Raw genomic sequence first — 17387 nt, 5'->3', positions numbered from 1 at the left:
GCTAGCTAACCTTCTTTTAGCAAGATAGCAAAAATTGTAGCTAACATTTTTTTTAACCTAAATAGTTCATCTGGCAAAGAATATAGCCAATGTTTTGCTAATCCTTTTAGCTAGCTAGCAAACAGTGTAGCTAATGTTTTGTTATTTTTTTTAACTGGCTAACAAACAATACAGCTAATGCTTAGTTAACCCTTTTAGCTTGCTGACAAACAGTGTAGCTAATGTTTTGTTAACTTTTTTCATTATCTTACAAATAATACATTTGTTTGCCAAGCTAGCAAAAAATGTAGCTATGTTTTGTTAACCTTTGTAGCTAGATAGAAAGCAACATAGTTTATGTTTTGTTAATCTTTAATTTAGGTAAGAAGGCATATTCATATGGATTAAACTCTATTTATTTAAATGTTTACATTAATAAACTTTTACTTATTAAACTGAGATTAGTTATTCAGTTGTGCAACAGATCTCTGCTTAATTTAAACCTGGATTTAATCATTTTAAACCTAGTTTTGCTCAACTCTGATTAGATTAAATTAATGTTTTTGGAACAACCCAGTCTAAAGAGTATTTTCTGAAAAATCCTCTCTAGGTCAGTCTTGCTCTGACTCCAGTGCTCTTACATGGAAACCTCCATTAGACATGGTGAATGAGAGCAAAGTGCACAACAGAGCATTAAAGAACTATTTTAAAATAAAATGGTTGAAAAAACTGAGAAAATGTGAGTTAAAAGTGGTATTTTGATGAATCTGTTGATCATAAATCATCTGTCATGTAAACAGTAAACTGATAATGTGTCATTTCTCACATCACAGCAGCGCTCTCTCTGCCGTCTGGATTATATTTCTTCTCCTCTCCGCCTGCGTGACAATGAGGCGCTGTGCCTTGCTTATCAGCACTGAACCACCGTGACAGACTGGAGCTGGGCTGCCCCAAAATGGTGGCATTTACCTCCCAAAAGCACAACTGGGAAAGTCATTTCCACTGTAGGACGAGGCATTTTCTGCTTCCCTCTTTTCCGACTGCGATTTTCTTTCTCTTGCAGCAGAAAATGATTGCCTGAATTGCGCGGTGCACTATGGTTATCTCTGCGGTGGTGTAGTCTTTTTTGCATTGTCTGCCTTTAAGATGATTGGGGAGAAATTTGTTCTCATCACTTAGAAGGAAACAAGGACGACATTCAACATCAGCAATTCAAATGAACAGAATTTTCATTGCTTGTATCTTTTTTAGTGGATATTATATATTAGATGTTTCTATGACAGTTTACAGCTGCGTAAGGCCAGAAAAATGAATGGCCACATTTCTAATCTGACATCCACAATGTAAACAAACTCACTAACACTTGGGCTTTAATTACCTGAGGTGGATCACGTCATTGCAGAATGCAGCGTTAAAGCCCTCCTGACATAATCCAGATTATTTAGATGTCAATGGAGAGCGGAGATTACCGCACCATCATGAGTGATTTGGGTATCATTGCACTGATGGAGCTCCAGCGTTGCTTTTCCAAATGAAAACAGATGTGATGGTCTGAGAAGGGATCAGAGCACAGAGGCTGTGCTAAAATTTTGAGAGGTTCTTCTTAACTTCACCGATAATCACAGCTATGATAATTAATTAATGAAAATGAATGGAAATTAACCTTTTAAAGCATAAGAAAACAGTGATAACAAACTGATTTATTGGATTCTTTAGTTCCATTTTACTGTGAGTTCATTAGACGACCAGTCAATTAATATGAGAGTGAAAGCAGGTTTAAGTCCTGTTGTTGTTTGCTGGTTGTTGCATTTGCTTCACAAAAAATGACGATGATCCGATTTGGGTATTTTGTGTAGGGCTGAAAAATTCTATATTCAGTATGTGAAATTGTGAGTTACCTTATCGGTATTGGTCATAAGAACCAGGTAATTATTTCTATATAATTATTCTTAATGCCTGCTACCAGGTTGGTTTATTTTAGGGCTATATCCAGATTTCCTACTCCTACTGAGTAGGCTACAGAAAAAGAGAAAGTTGACTTTTGTATCAAGCTTACTCAACTGTCACTGGAGCACAGAGCAGAAAGAGGTCAGGTGGGGTCAATTATACATTTTGTGTGGTTTTGTTCAGTGATGTTTACAGACTTTCTGCACCTTCCTACACTTGTAATTATGTGCATTAAATTGCCAAAAACAAACAAAATGTTCAATGAACAAAGTTTAAGATGAATTTGACTGGTAGCATTATTATTTGTCTTTCTTCTTCGATTTTTATATAGATATCACAATATTGTTATTTAATATTTTAGTCACAATATTTGTAGACCCATGTTTTTTTTAGACCATTTCATCTATTCAGTCCCATTCACAATCACAACAGCAACATGTTGCTCAGCAGAGGTTTTGTCTGTAAAAAAGAAGTAATCCAAGTGACAGTACTCATGAGCAGGCAAGGAGAGTAATGGATTATATGTAATGGGATTATATAATCAGGAAATGGTAACTGTATTCCATTAAAGTTACAGAAATAAACAATCAGATTACAGATACATTTAGTAAAAATGATCAGGATTGCAATTGAAAATGTATTTTAAAATAAAGAGCGATATACTACCATTCACAGTGTTCACAGCACCACTCTGGTCTGAGTGAAGCCAGTTAATCCTACAGAAAGGTCATTATGTTCTCTAGTGACAAATGCTTCACTGGGTGGAAATTTAATATTATTTTGTCTTTAAATGAGAAATGAAGAACAAAATCACAGTACAGTGACAGATCTGCCTTCGGCTGTGATAATATGTGTCATCATTCAAAAGCTCAACATCTAATTTAAAGAAGTGTGTTCAGGTAACAATTGCTAATGTTAGCTAAACAGACAACCACTAACATTAGCCACACAGAACAACTTCTAACGGTAGCTACACAGACTAACCGCTAACATTAGCTACACAAACCAACCATTAACTTTAGCTACACAGAACTTCTAATGTTAGTTACACACACCAGCCACTAACATAGGTTATACAGAACAACCACTGACATCAACTACACAGACTAACTGCTAACATTAGTTACACAGACCAGCCACTAAAATTAACTACACACACCAACCACTAACTTTAGCTATACAGAACAATCACTGACATTAGCTACACTGACCAGTCGTTAATGGTAGCTACACAGAACAACCTCTAACGTTAGCTATGCACACCAACCGCTAATGTTATCTATACAGACAACCACTAACTTTCACTATACAGAACAACCAGAACATTAAGTACACAAAACAACGATAATGTTAGCTACACACAACGACATAGCATTAGTTGCAAATACCAGTAGCTGACATTAGCTACACAGAACACCCTCTAATCTTAGCTACATTCACTGACTGCTATTGTTAGTTACAAACACCAACCAGTGACATTAGCTACACAAACAACTGCTAACATTAGCTACACAAACCAACCACTAATGTTAGTTATACAAATCCAATTAGCCTGCTAGCCTGTCGCTAACTGCTGCTACCACTGAAAAAACATGTTGGGACCATAACAAATACATTTCACCAATTTTGGCATTATTAATGTGATGGAAAGTAATCAAGTTACACATTACTTTAATATTCTGATACTTGGATCAGGTTACTGATTAGATTTTAACAGGTAATTAGTAACTGTATCCGAACACATTTTTAAAGTGACCCAGCCCTGCCTTCACAAGCCTGTCCTGGCCCGTTTCCATGACATAATAATATAAACAGTTTCCATAATATATCAGACACCAGGCTGATAGTACTCTTCTCTTATCTTTGTTCCAGCTGACTGTCTGTGACGAGCTTATAATCAGCAGATCTCATCTCTGGCCACCTGTTAGCTCAGATCCACAGGTGTCTTGAGGTGAGGATGTAGTAAGAGCCAGATTCTCCTCAGCAGGATTTAAGGAGCACACCAGGAAGTACAGTCACTACCTGCTCCCTCTGCACACTGTGTACCTACAGTCATCCAAACACCTACAAACACACACTTTACTGTGTTTAATGGGGAAACTTAACAAGCTGCTTGCTTCATCCAGCAGTTAATAATATTAACTGAGCTATTACTGCTCACTGACTGTAATAGACACTGATTTAAAGTCTTATGTACAGCTATGGAGACTAACTGTGTCGCTGTCCATGGTATCTGAGTGTAAGTCCTCGACATTGCCAATAAAACCAGTAAATTTACGCGGGGAATCAGGGAATATGTTAGATTATTATATAGAGAAAGACAGTCAGAAGAGGGACTCAGCAGCAGATGGGTCTCACTAATCTCCTCAAACTGTATAATGCTTTAACTACTCTTCCCATCGTGCCAGTTACAGTAGCAGGTTACTTACTCTTGGTGATCTTCTGTAGCCCCAGCACATCCTCGGGCGATATTACGGTATTTCTGCGCAGTTCTTCTTCAGTAGTAACCGGGATCCCCATGTCTGCTGAGTTGCAGCCGTGCTGCACTTTCATGTCCAACAGAAGGAGGGCTGTTCGCTGTGCAACCTGACAGGATCTGAGGTCTCTGGTCTCTGGTGCTCTCGGCGTCGTCGCCGCAGGAGCAGATTTAGTTGCGTCGCAGCCTTTTAGTTGCGCGCTGGCTGAACCGCCGTACAGCAAACAGACTCTGTGCTGCCGCCGCCGCTGCTACAAGAATAACTCATTCTCCGTGCCTCCTCCCCTTCTCGATCCGGTAAAAGATAAAAATCAGCCCCTTAGCTCCCCCCTCCCTCCCTCCCTCCCTCGCTCAAGGCTCATCGGCTCTCTCACAAGCTATTTAATCCAAATCCTGCGGCTTTAAACCGGCCGCTGGTGCGTGAGGCTCTCAGTCTGCGCGCCTCGTCATCTGCTGCTCACACACCACAGACAGCAGGGCTTTACTCAGGAACTGTAACTGAGTACTCAGTACTCAGTAACTGAGTACTGAGTGATGAGCACTGAGTGATGAGCACCTTCCCTTCTGGTGGAACAGAAGTTCACAGGTGTCAGGAAGAAACTCCTGAAATGACATGTTGTTAAATTGTTACCACAGTGTGAACAGAGAGGCGCTAACTGAGCTGTTTACACACACACACACACACACACACACACACACACACACACACACACACACACACACACACAGGGTTGTGCTCACAGGAGAATAGAACCTTTTCTAAAGGTGCCATTTGGAGCCCCTTCGGAGAGTTCTACCTAGAACCCAACATAACAGGTTTTTATCATCTTTGAAAGGTTCCACCCAGCACCCACTATGAGAGGTTCTACAAAGAACCTTTCTATGGTGTAATGTTTCCACCAAGAACCCTCCCCGAGTGTTCCATCAAGAACCTTTTCACCCTCTAAGGGTGTTAACAAGAACCCACCCAGGGGGATTCTTCGGAGAACCCTTTCATATCCCATCGGTCTTACCTAGAACCCACCAAAGGGGGTTCTACGGGGAACCTTTTTATTGGCTTTATAGGTACATGTTTGTAACTGACCGTGAAGGAGGTTGAGGTGGTGTTGTTCATGTCTCTGTTCGGGGGCTTATAAGAATCTTGTTAACAGTTTATAGACTGTTTAAGAATGTTAATAAAAGCCTTATGAGTTTCTTGTTTGTCACAGACACATTTATTGTGTTTAACTTGCTTACCTGTTATGCCTTTAGCTTTAAAGCTTTGTTGTTGCTTTATTAAGGGTTCTACAAAAGTTACATGGGTATCTGTTAACAAGTGTATAATAAAGAATTAATTGACCTTAACCTATTGACCTTTTGTTCACACTTAAGATTCAGTGCCCCCAAAATAAGAATTTAACTGTTAATAAGTGCATAATGAATATGTAGAAATCAACAAAAGTATAGTACAGGTTTAAGAATTTCAAGGTTAATCTCAATAAAGTTTTTTTTATCATACTGCTTATAAATGAATATTCATATGCACCATACATGTCCACTTACACTAACAATAAAATAAAAAAGTTTTGATTTTCTTTACCTGATATTGAGCTAATTACACAAATTGCCCAACATGCAATTTTTAGCAGTTAAGAAACAATGAAGCACAACATTATTAGATTCAAGAAATGTCCAGTAGACTAATACTTCTCTTCAAGTTCATTAATATGAGCAGCCCCTTTCACATTACACATATATTGATAAAATATTAGTAAAGTTTTGGTTAGTGACATTTAATATAATGTCCATGTTATAATATCTGAGAGCTGTCCATGGGTTCTAGGTAAGACCGATGGGATATGAAAGGGTTCTCCCACACTTGGGGAGGGTTCTTGGTGGAAACATTACACCATAGAAATATGAAATATGCCCTAAGGAAAAGTATACAAAATGATTGAAACAAAGAAGTAGGTGAGACTGTCTTTCAGCTTTACAATATCTTTATTTCATTTTCTTTTCATTGGAAAGTTGCTTTCCAGATGCCAGCATCCCTGAGAAAGTGTAAAATGCAAATGTTCTGGACAGCCCCATCAATGAGCTGAAACAGGGCCCGCCAAAAGATATTCACATCTGCAAAACACAACCCTGCACAGCCACCGTTTCCTTTTCTTTGTTTGTTTGTTTTTTTGCTTTTTGTTTTTTGTTTTTTTTCCTCTGGTTTAATCAGCTCCAGTCACTGTGAAGTAAGCCTTCTGCGTTGCAATGAGGAGACAGCGCCTCCCTCTGCTCAGCAAACTTACTGCAGGGCATGTGCAGAGCTGAGAGCTGTCCATGGTAGTACTTTGTGAGGAGTGATGTGACTGTTTGTCCCTTTACTCTCTAAAATCTGTGTGGATCCCAGGAGAGTGAGAGCACTTTGGTGAACAGGCTTATTGGCATCATTTCAGCTAGAAAACACATAGGCAAGTAAATAAAAATAAAATAAAAGGGGTATAATAGCTTTGAAACAAACTAAAAAACACAAACTATCAACTTAAATCTGCTAATCCCCTGTAATCCCGCTTTCATAAATATGATAAATCATATTATCTTTCTATGAGGTCTGTAGACAGAGAGCCTTGCTACCATTTTTACAGGTGTTACAGTTGTCTGTGACAATCAGAACTTCTCATCACGATGCCACATAATCCCAAATCCTACCAGTAAAAGCAGTAACAATATTCAAAAGCCATTAGCGTGTGTGGCTACGTGGCTATTGAAGAATTTCCAAGGGATGGGTAGCAGAGTTGCAAGCCTGACCCCTTGCCATTCCCTCCTGTTAGCCCACAGTCTGCCGGACTCCTCTCTATGCGGTCATCTCGAAGCAGCCCCTGCGGTGCGTCTGCATGTCCCTCACCCTGCGGATGGACTGGATCTGGGGGTGGTGGGCTCCCCAGTCGTTCCAGTGCTTGTAAGGGCCCAGTTCAAACACATACTGGTAGCCACGGTAGCCGGGGTACTGGTAGCCCACCCAGCTGTGTGGGGAAGAGGGGAGAAACACATGGTTATATATACTATCTTCTTATATTTATACATATCATATCACTATATAAACACACATTTTATACTGTATATTAACTATTTATGAAACAGTCTCAATTTATTATTAATGCTTCTATATGACCACATAATTCTCCTTCAAATAAAACAAGTCAACAAGTGTTTACATTTTTCCAGGGAGAGTTAGACTAATTCTGAGTTCTACATCAGAAGCATAATGAGATTTTAATTTACAGAATTCTGTTTTTAATGTTATACTGTATTTTGTGGCTGTCAGTGGAAGCACTGCTGCTTTTGTCCACAGGGGGCTCCAAAACCAACACAATCGTAGCCAGTAGTAGAAGCTTTAAAGTGTGTTAGAGACACACGGCAAGTTTTCATATGTGTTTTCTTCAAATTATATAAAAGAAGGGTCTCAGTAGAGTTTTTGCTCTCCAACAATGCATGCTGGGAAGTCTGATAATGTGTTAATATGTTTCTTTTGGAAACATAATATAGAAAAAAAATAAAAACTTGAGAGAAAGAACAAATAAAACTTGTAATGACTGCTGACTATGATATTTTAAAGTGTGTTATATATTATATACATATATTTTCTACTATTACACACATTATACATTCATAGGCATACTTTGCAATTATCCTTATATCAATCTTTTATATTTATTTCACATATTATAAACCTTTGTATGTGGATATTAGTCTGTATATTCTGATCTACAGTATATTATATACAGCCTAAATACAATAATTCATTCATATTTCTACTGTGAAATTATCCTGTGCAATATATATTTATACTGTGCAATTATGTTTATTCATCCTGTGCAACTATCCTGTGAGTCTCCTGATGTGTAATCAGATCTGTGCAATTAATTAATTAGAGCTGCTGTAATGAGCAAATTTCCCCAGTGAGGGATCTCTACTTATGTTGACCAACAGCTGTGTGTCTTTTCAGTTTATTTTGGACGATTTCACCTCTGTTGCTAACCTCCAAAGGATTTCTTCCATATGACATGTCACTTTAAGATACAGTAGAGCTCGTTTTCTCATCTTAAGTCAGCTTCTCTGACCTTCAGGCCACCGCAGCTCACTGTACCAGGTCTGTAGAAGGTGATTAGAAATGACTTACGTTCCACCGGTGACCTGGATGCTGGCAACGCGGTCCTGGAAGCCGTAAGACCACAGGCTGGGAATGTCCTCATCACACACCTCCATCTTACGACCCTCGAAGTTTGGGCATTCGTACAGGCAGATCTTGTGGTCCTGGGGGTCCTGTAAGATACAAACATCACAATCAGAGTCAGGTTTATGGCCAAGTGTGTTTTCACACACTGGGAATTTCCCTTGCTATTTGGGTGCATTAGAATAAATATAGTAAGAGAAAATTAAAAGAAGTTCAACAAAAGTCAAGAATCATAAATAAAATAGAATTTTAGAATAAACACTATGTAAAAATTAGAGCTGCAAGCGGCGTTGGACGGGCCCTCGCACTCCTGCGAGGAGAGTCAGATGATGTTTACCACTTTTCATACACTTCAGAGGTGCAGATCTGGTTCACTCTCCCTGTTCCAGATTTTATCCAATAAAGAGATTTTAAACAAGAAAGGTCCAGTCAGGATCACTACAGTTACATGAATGCAGTTATTGTTATATAATACTGATTATGGGTTGGAATAAAAATGTTGTTTTAGAAGCCAGGACCAAACCTCTGGGGGAAAACACTGAGTGCCTGCAGTTGTCTGGATTGTTTTAGCCTGAAAATCATCAAGTTGATACATAGTGGCATGTCAGCTAATAAAAAGCTTTAATCCAAAAATACTGGCAGTGGAATGAGCCTATAAATACACATAACTGCAACCATAAAAAGCACTTTAATTTGTGCCAACAGAAGATGGATGAGAGGGCAGACAACAGTGATAAAAATCAGTTCTTGCAGAAAGGAAATGCAGCACAAAGGAAAAACAAAACCCATGCAGGCTGATCTCACTCACCATTTTTACAGGCCTGACTGACATGAAGCGGTCACATCTGTAGCTGTTGGACCAGGTGTCCCAGCGGGGATACTCTCCCTTCTCCAGCATGAACATCTCACCGGTCATGTTCTGCTGCTCGTAACCCACCCAGCTGGACAGACAGATAGAAAGATATGTTAGAGGAAAGATAAACAGCTATTTAACACATATTAATAATTATAAATTATATTATATTATATTACAAAGAGGATTTTTTATGAGAATGGTGGCCCTTTAAAGTTGTGTCCCAGATTTCTGTCAGATTTTCTACACAAACATGATTTAATCAGGCATAAAAAGGGTTAGCTGTGCCTTCAGGACCCCTGTCTCACTTCCTGGTTTCAAAGAAGTGGGAATACTTTTCAAGCACTGGTAAGCTTTCTAATTTTTGATAAATTCATTAAATAATATCACTATCAGATGTGTCCCAACCATAATGTCAACTCTGTAGATCTTCTAAATCAAAGCTAACTGAGAATTATAGTTTAAAAATATGTATTTTGATTAACATTAAAAAGACTCTGAGCATCTCTACAAAATAAAATGGCTGCTCAGTTAAATAAAAAAAAACATTTTGTCAACTTGAAGCGTAAAAATCAAAACCCCCTTTAAAAATATTGTTTTGTTCCTGATTTCAAGACCTAGTAGTGACTTACGGTCCACACTCCACCCTGATGGAGCCGATTCTCTCGAAACCCTTCTCACACAGGTTACGGCACTCTCCAAACAGGTCCATCCTGCGGCCTTGGAAGTTCTCATATTCGTAGAGGTATATCTGAAAAGTAAGACAAGCCAAATACGTTTAACACTTTTTTTTTTTGGAAAAGAAAGAAAGAAAAAAATAGATAAGAAAGTGTTGATATAGGCCACATATTAGTAGGAAACAGTTTTTCGATTACACTGACAGTAGAAGTATTCCTATGTATGTAGTCCATATTTTCCAGTATTTTACATTGTTCAGATTATTAGGGAAATGACAGTTTCTACATTTAGTATTTTTCATGATGGCTTTCTTGCTCACAGCCAAAAGAAATTTATAACAATATTCATCCCGGGGTATGAATTTGACAAAAGATCAATCAACTTCTATTGCAAAATTATTACTAATTTCTTTGGCAGCTTCTTGCCAAAGTGACTGGAATAGAGATCTGCCCCAGAATATATGAAAATGGTCTACCACTAATTTACCACACTGCCTCCAACATTCATCCTGAACCTGAAAACCCTGCCGTATAAATTTCAATTTTGGAGTCACAAAATATGGTATTGTGTTCTTCCGGCAGAATTCTCTCCAGAACCTAATGCATTTATTTCTGAAGTCAAATATTTTCAATAGATGTTTTGCATGCGAGGATTAGTTGATTGAAGACAAGCAGCAGATGTACCTTGTGATTGCGCAGCCCCATGGCAGAATGGCTGCCAATACTGCCCTGAGCACCTGAGTGAGACATGATCAGATCTGGAGAGAGAAGAAGCACAAAGTCAGTCAGTCAGCTGTTTGCAGAGATCACTGTGGGGTTATGAAGAGGGTAATTACTGTTTATTGACTGCTGGAACACAGCAGGTACTCCAATACACCACGGAAATGTCATGAACTGAAGCACCCTTTGATATTTAAATGTATCGAACGCCAATATGAGGACGCTCACGTTTGACAGGACTAAAATCAGATCAAACACTGAAGGGGGGCGTTTCTTCTAGATGTACCTTCATTTTGCAGTGAGCTTGCTGTGAAATCACACTTAATTTACACCCTGAAGAACAGCCTGAATGTGCATCCTGAAGGCTTTAAAGGTTTAACACTGGGCTGAAAAGCAATGTCTCTGGTTGGAAGTTTGTTTCCGGCCAAAACCAGAATTACTGTCGGGTATGGTAATAAATGTGCTCTGTAACCACACCCAACGATGATGTCACAGTGTGCTGGCACACCCTGGGATGCACTACTACATCACTGCAGCAAGGTGAGAAGTTAAACCCTTTAAGTTCACAAAAACAAGATTTTCACAAGGTGTTAAAGGGAAAAAAGTGCTATCTAAATCAATATCGGTTTAATTGTGTGCTATATTTAGAGTATTTTCACCACATTTCTTTCAGTCAGATAGCTTTTTCTGACAGGAACCCGCCGTCACATAAGCCAAATATTGTTCTCCCCAAACCAACCAAACCCTACAGGCAAAATCAGTCATTTTACCTCACAGAACACAAGAGTTGCTGATCTACCGCTGCTTCAGTTTGTTAGTTTTTTGTGTTATTTTGTGTGACTTCAGTGGTTTTAAAAAAAGTCACACAGTAACACAAATGGACTAACTTAGCAAGGCAGCGGTAAACCAGCAACTCTGGTGTTCTGGGAGGTAAAATTGCTGATTTTGACAATGGGGTTTGCTTGGTTTGGAGAAAGTGATATTTAGCCAATATAGTTTCAGTTTCCCATTAGAAAAGGCTGTCTGATGGCAAAGTGCAGCAGTGAAAATATACTAAACAAAGCGTAGACTTAAACTGATGTTGACTTTTTTGGGTGGACCTTTTCTTAAGTGGCACAAATCCATTTTGTTTCTGACCCCGTCCACTGCAGTACATTGCTAAGCTTCCCTGCTAGTACACTGACGATTGATAAGTACCTCATACAACACCACTTCCAAAATCTGAACTATCCCTTTAAGTTGCTCCTAAAAACAGTCCAGTGTATTTCTTTCTATTGTAATTTTTTTCCTCTGTAATGGACCAAACATGATTTTAATTTGAAAAGCAGCCTCTGTCTCCAGTAAAAGTGAACTGATCATTTTTTAATGTTTCTTTTAATGCTCAAATCCGTCCCTTCCGTCTGTATATTTCTCGGTTCATCCCCTGCATTTTTATCATTTCCATGCGAGCAAAAATCCTCTATTATCCGGTCACGAAGAACTAATCTGTCCAGTCCTGCTGTGATCAGTTTCTTTAAGGATAAAGGATGAGGCAGAGCCCCTCATCTTTCTCATCCAGCTTACCTCAGGATGAGCCACTGAAACATAATCATACCCTGCTGCATTTTATGTCAATATTCCATCTACTCAGTCCAAAATTAAGCTTTCAGAGAGGAGGCAGTCCTTGCTTGGTTCTTTTCGGTCCAAAGTGTGAGCAGACATGTTAATATCCAATGACTCTAAAGAGTTAGAAGACCTGAGAGTGGAAACTTACAGTTACAAGTGCAGGCTGAAACGGACCGACCTTTGGAGAAAGTGATGGACGCAGGCCTTGTGAGTGGGGATATATATATACATTCACAACCGGTCCGAGTCTATAGAGGCAGGATCCTCTCTTCTCATTGGCTGTGAGCTGTTTGGATCCTGGCGCAGAGGTCAAAGGTCACACTGCTTATCTGTGGACAAGTCGTGCTGACTCGGCGGCCTGTTTTGTTCGTCCAGCACCATTGTGGTGGTGTGTGTGGGGGGGGGGGGACCAGGGACAGTCACTGCCATCAGCAGAAAGTTTGCCTGCCTTTCCACACACACACACACACTCAAACACACACACACACATACTTCTGCAGCCTCTCACATTCTGCCTCTCAGTTTTCGTTCTAAATTCTTCTTTTTTTTTTTATCCCTCCTCTCTGTCACTGTCTCCAGTTTCCCTGTGATCTCATTTGTCTTTCACTCCATATTTTGTCTCCCTTTTTCTTTTGATCCTTGGTGCAGCCTGTCCAAGCCTTTGAGCCCTGTGTGTGTGTGTGTGTGTATGTGTGTGTGTGTGTGTATGTAATGTGCTGACTGCAGGAGCGGCATCCATCTCTCTATTGTTTCGACAGGCGACTGTTGGACACTCTTTTGCTTGTTATAGTGCTGGACAGGCTGTATCCTTACATACACATCTCATATGACCCCACCTATACACTCATGTCATTTGCACAGTGGCATGTATATTCACTTAACTGACTATTTTCATTCTGGGACTTTTGACAGTACAAACCCAATTCCAAAAAAGTTGTGACCTTTTATAAAATGTAAACAAAATCTGAATGCAATGATATGCAAATTATAGATAAGATAGATATATGTTGTTCAAACTGCTAAACTTTTTTTGTTCTTTGTAAGTATACATTCATTCTGAATTTGTTGTCTGAAACAGTGATGGGCAAAAGAGAGGGGGGCAAAGGGAGTGATCGCCCACCTTGATGGCCCCGTGTTAGAAAAAATGCAGCAAATGTGTCCTCGTGGATGTTCCTGTGGTAGATAATACATGTTAAAGTGCTCTGTAGAGTATTTCTTGTGGAGAAAACATGTAGAAGTGCTTTCTAGAGTGCCCTTCCAGTGGAAAAAACATACTTAAGTGTCCCCTTTCAATTGGACTAAAATATAAGCAGTTACATATCTGCATGACATTTGTGGTTCATTTATTGTATTAGTTTTTGCAGACGTGAAGCTACACTCGTGAAGCTGCCTTGGAGACGTCCTGCTGTCTCCATATATTGCGCACTTTCACGCTTTCACTCCTTGAACCAGGAGATCTGCCTCCTCGCTTTGGAAATCTTTTCTCTTTGTTTCCTCCTGTTAAATCCATCGTCATGCTGCCACCACTTGTGCTGCTGGGCACCTGCCTCTTAAAGGTGATGAGAGCCAACTTTCTGATTGGTTTATTGCATGTTCGGCCTAAACTCACCTGTGAATTAGGGCACCTGGGCACACCTGATAGGTGTAAGGGTACACCTGGTGCCCTTTTTACTTTTTTGGCCCCTGCCCCTCAGACAGCCCACCACCAGCCTGCAACATGCCTCAAAAAGTTGGGACAGAGGCAACAACAGCGTAAACAACAGTTAAAGAGTGTTTCTGAACATAAAACTGCAAGGAATTCAGGGATTTCACCATCTACAATCCTTAATATCATCAAAAGTCCAGAGAATCCAGAGACATCTCTGCATGTAAGGGCCAAAGCCAAAAACCAACATCAAATTCCTCTCACCTTTGACCCCTCAGGCAGCACTGCTTTAAAAACTGCATTAAAATCAACTAACTAACTAAACCCACATAACTGGATACTACACAGGCTCAGGAACACTTTGAAAAACTGTTGTCTGTAAACACAGTTTGTCACTGCATCTTCAAATGTAAGTTACGATTTATGTTTGTATTTACATTTTACACAATGTCCCACCTTTTTTGGAATTGGGGTTGCAGATAAAGATGGTAATTTCAGTTTCTATAAGTAAAACAAAAGATTCAAGTTTTCTTATTGCTTTTCTCTGTGTTCTACACAAGGGATGTACGCGAGTAGTTGACTACATGATTAAATGTTGTGACCTTTGCTAGATGGCAACATAAATACTAGTCAGTTAAACTATTTAGCAATATTTCATTCATGGACAAAACCAGTTAACTGTTGCCTCTATGATGTTATGCAGCCGCCTGCCACTACTGCAGCCCCATCAGAAGGCAGCCCACCTCGCCATACGCCGTAACCACGTATGCCTCGTTGACCCAAGCGACCCCAGATGTTTTTATCAGCAAAGTTGGACAGATGACAGCTGGTAGCACTGCTAACGTTAGCCACACTGTGTAGCAGGCTGGCAGCTCCAAGTCATTTACCCACAGACACTGTGATCCTGTTCAGTCTGAAAAGGTGAAGCATTTAGTGAGTTGTCATGTTTTGTAGGTTAATGTGCAATGTTTGTATTACACAGCACAAAGTGTCACACCTTTCAGTGGCATTTAAAATACTACTGGGCAACTGTACACTTTCTAAGTGTTTATTTACTGTCAGACTAGTTGAGTAGTTTAAATTTAATTTTGTGTTTAATCAACAGGGACATTAGTCAAGAGGAACATCCCTGTTCTACCACGACTTACAAGGACCATGAAGGCTTCTTTGGTTTGTCCCCACAGAAGAACCCCATTTGGTTCCTGGTAGAAGCTTCTGTAAAGGTTCCACTTGGAACCCTGTCATAGTTCTTTTCCACAGAATGCACTCTGGTTCTTGAACTGGTTCCGTTCAAGATTCTTGGAACCTTGGTGCTATCTAGCGAACCAGCCCACATTTCCACCACTCTTATCATATCATAGGATATCATCAACAAAACTGATGCACTATACACAGTGACCTGTACAATATGACACGCCCACTTTGGTTCCCAAAGAAAACCTGCTATTCTTTTTGGTTCCAGCTAGGAATTAACTTTTGAGACTCCAACCCAGTTTATTTTAGTGGAAATGCTCAGAATGGTTTAAAATCAGTTGCTTGAGCCGCAGTGAGGCTGATTCCATGTTTGTGGAAAAGGCCTACAGAGAACCCAACATAAAGGGTTATACCTAGAACCATCTGTGAACCTCCTATGAGACGTTCTACAGATAATCTATTTACAGTGTAATGGTTCCATTCAGAACTCGAGAGATTCTATCTAGAACCAATTCAGGGGGTTCTACCAAGAACCTTTGAATACTTAAAGGGTTTTATCTAGAATCCACCTAGGGGTTCTACCGAGAACCTTTTTATATTCCAAGGGTTTTACCTAAAACCCACCAAAAGGGTTTTACTGAGAACCTTTTTACATTATCATAACTAGAACCATAAAGGGTTCTTCAGCTTTTCCTCATAGTAGAACCCTATTTGGTTTGTGATAGAACCTTTTACGAATGCTGATCTAGAACACACTCAGGGGGTTTAACAGAGAGCCTTTTCATATTCTAAGGGAACCCTTTCTTTCTTCAACAAAGGGTTCTTCAAAAACAAATGGTTCTGGGTTGAACCTCAGCCCTTCAGAAAGAACCCTTTTGGAACCATTATTTCTAGGAGTAACTAGTTTGATTTTACATGTAGGGTGTATGAATATCTCCACATATCTTCACAGTGGTGAAGAACCTGTGGTCAAACACTTAGGAATTTAGGAACTGGATTATTCCAGCATAGAAAAATAAGTCACAGGAAATGTCATCTTTTGTTTTTGAAAATATTAAGACAATATCGACACATCCGACATCTGAGCTATTGTGGACATTTATAGAGCAGACACTGGATTTAAAGGGACATTTCACATGTTCAAGTTTTTGAGATATTGGCTGTAGAAATATCTGCCTTCTCTTGAATATAATGGAACTAGATGCTTGTGATGCTCAAAGTGCCAAAAATATCAGTGGCCCAGTTACTCAAGATAATCCAGTTTCATAAGAGAACTATTTTTTAATACAGTAGAATCTACTGGAACTACTTTCTTTTTACTAGAAAGAAAGTAGTTCCATCATGAATCTGTTCATAACAATGTCTGTGGATTATCTTGAGCAACAGGGTCATGATTTCTGAAAAGAGACACTGCTGCTGATTTTTTCAAAAGTATTTTAATAGCGTTTGGAGCATCACGGGCCTTGTGCCATTTAGTCCCATTATATATGAGTAGATGGATAAATGGCATAATAGGCCAGAGGTAAAATATGTTTTTCATTTTGGGATGAACTGTCCTTTTAATGTTGAAAAGCAACAACTGCAAAAAACAGCTAGTCTAATATCACAATGTCAGTATAATATTGACTGTGACGTTGCCCTGCCCTGTTCTGAGGTTTATGTATCTTTGTGTTAAAGTTTCATCTTCACTTTTGCATTTCATATTAAAAAAACATTAACAACATCATCTGTCTTTTTATTGGTGTTGCTTGCTTACAGCAAAGATAAGCAAATGTCAACATCACATCTGTCATCATCTCTCTGGGCGTGACTGAAATATCAGTTTGCCTCTGCAGTCATCAAGCTCGCATACATGCACACGTAATTTGTTGGGCATCAAGTTAAACACAGGAAAGGATGTAAAATATTACACTTAAATATGAATTCAAATTGACATACAACCAGAGGTGGAAGCAGTACTAGGATATTTTAAAGTAAAGTAGCAAATACTGGGTTACAAGTTAAAGTTGTGCATACAAATCATACTTAAAGGGATAGTTCACCCAAAAATGAAAATTCAGTCATTATCTACTCCCCCTCATGCTGAT

The 17387-nt window shown here is 39.3% G+C and overlaps 2 protein-coding genes across 2 annotated transcripts in view; both read right to left on the bottom strand.

Moving 5' to 3' along the window:
* unc119a1 (unc-119 lipid binding chaperone a1) overlaps window positions 1-4693 on the bottom strand; it is a 31323-nt gene extending 26630 nt beyond the window's left edge. Inside the window, exon 1 of the mRNA XM_084718162.1 lies at window positions 4356-4693. Coding sequence (XP_084574288.1) covers window positions 4356-4479 — 124 coding nt within the window. The 5' untranslated portion in view covers window positions 4480-4693. The remainder of the gene's footprint in view (window positions 1-4355) is intronic.
* A 1670-nt stretch (window positions 4694-6363) lies between these two features.
* On the bottom strand, window positions 6364-12687 carry crybb1l3 (crystallin, beta B1, like 3). Its single transcript, XM_084718161.1, has 6 exons — window positions 12610-12687; window positions 10821-10894; window positions 10092-10210; window positions 9415-9547; window positions 8553-8695; window positions 6364-7395 (listed from the first exon to the last, which is right to left on the bottom strand). Exons 2-6 carry the CDS (start codon window positions 10884-10886, stop codon window positions 7227-7229), a joined length of 630 nt encoding a protein of 209 aa, XP_084574287.1. The 5' UTR covers window positions 10887-10894; window positions 12610-12687; the 3' UTR covers window positions 6364-7226.
* Between the last annotated feature and the right edge of the window lie 4700 nt (window positions 12688-17387).

This window comes from Lutjanus erythropterus, chromosome 4 (genome assembly GCF_056507025.1).
Source record: "Lutjanus erythropterus isolate fLutEry1 chromosome 4, fLutEry1.hap2, whole genome shotgun sequence".
Classification (NCBI taxonomy): Eukaryota; Metazoa; Chordata; class Actinopteri; order Lutjaniformes; family Lutjanidae; genus Lutjanus; species Lutjanus erythropterus.
This window is presented reverse-complemented; position numbering and strand designations above follow the sequence as displayed.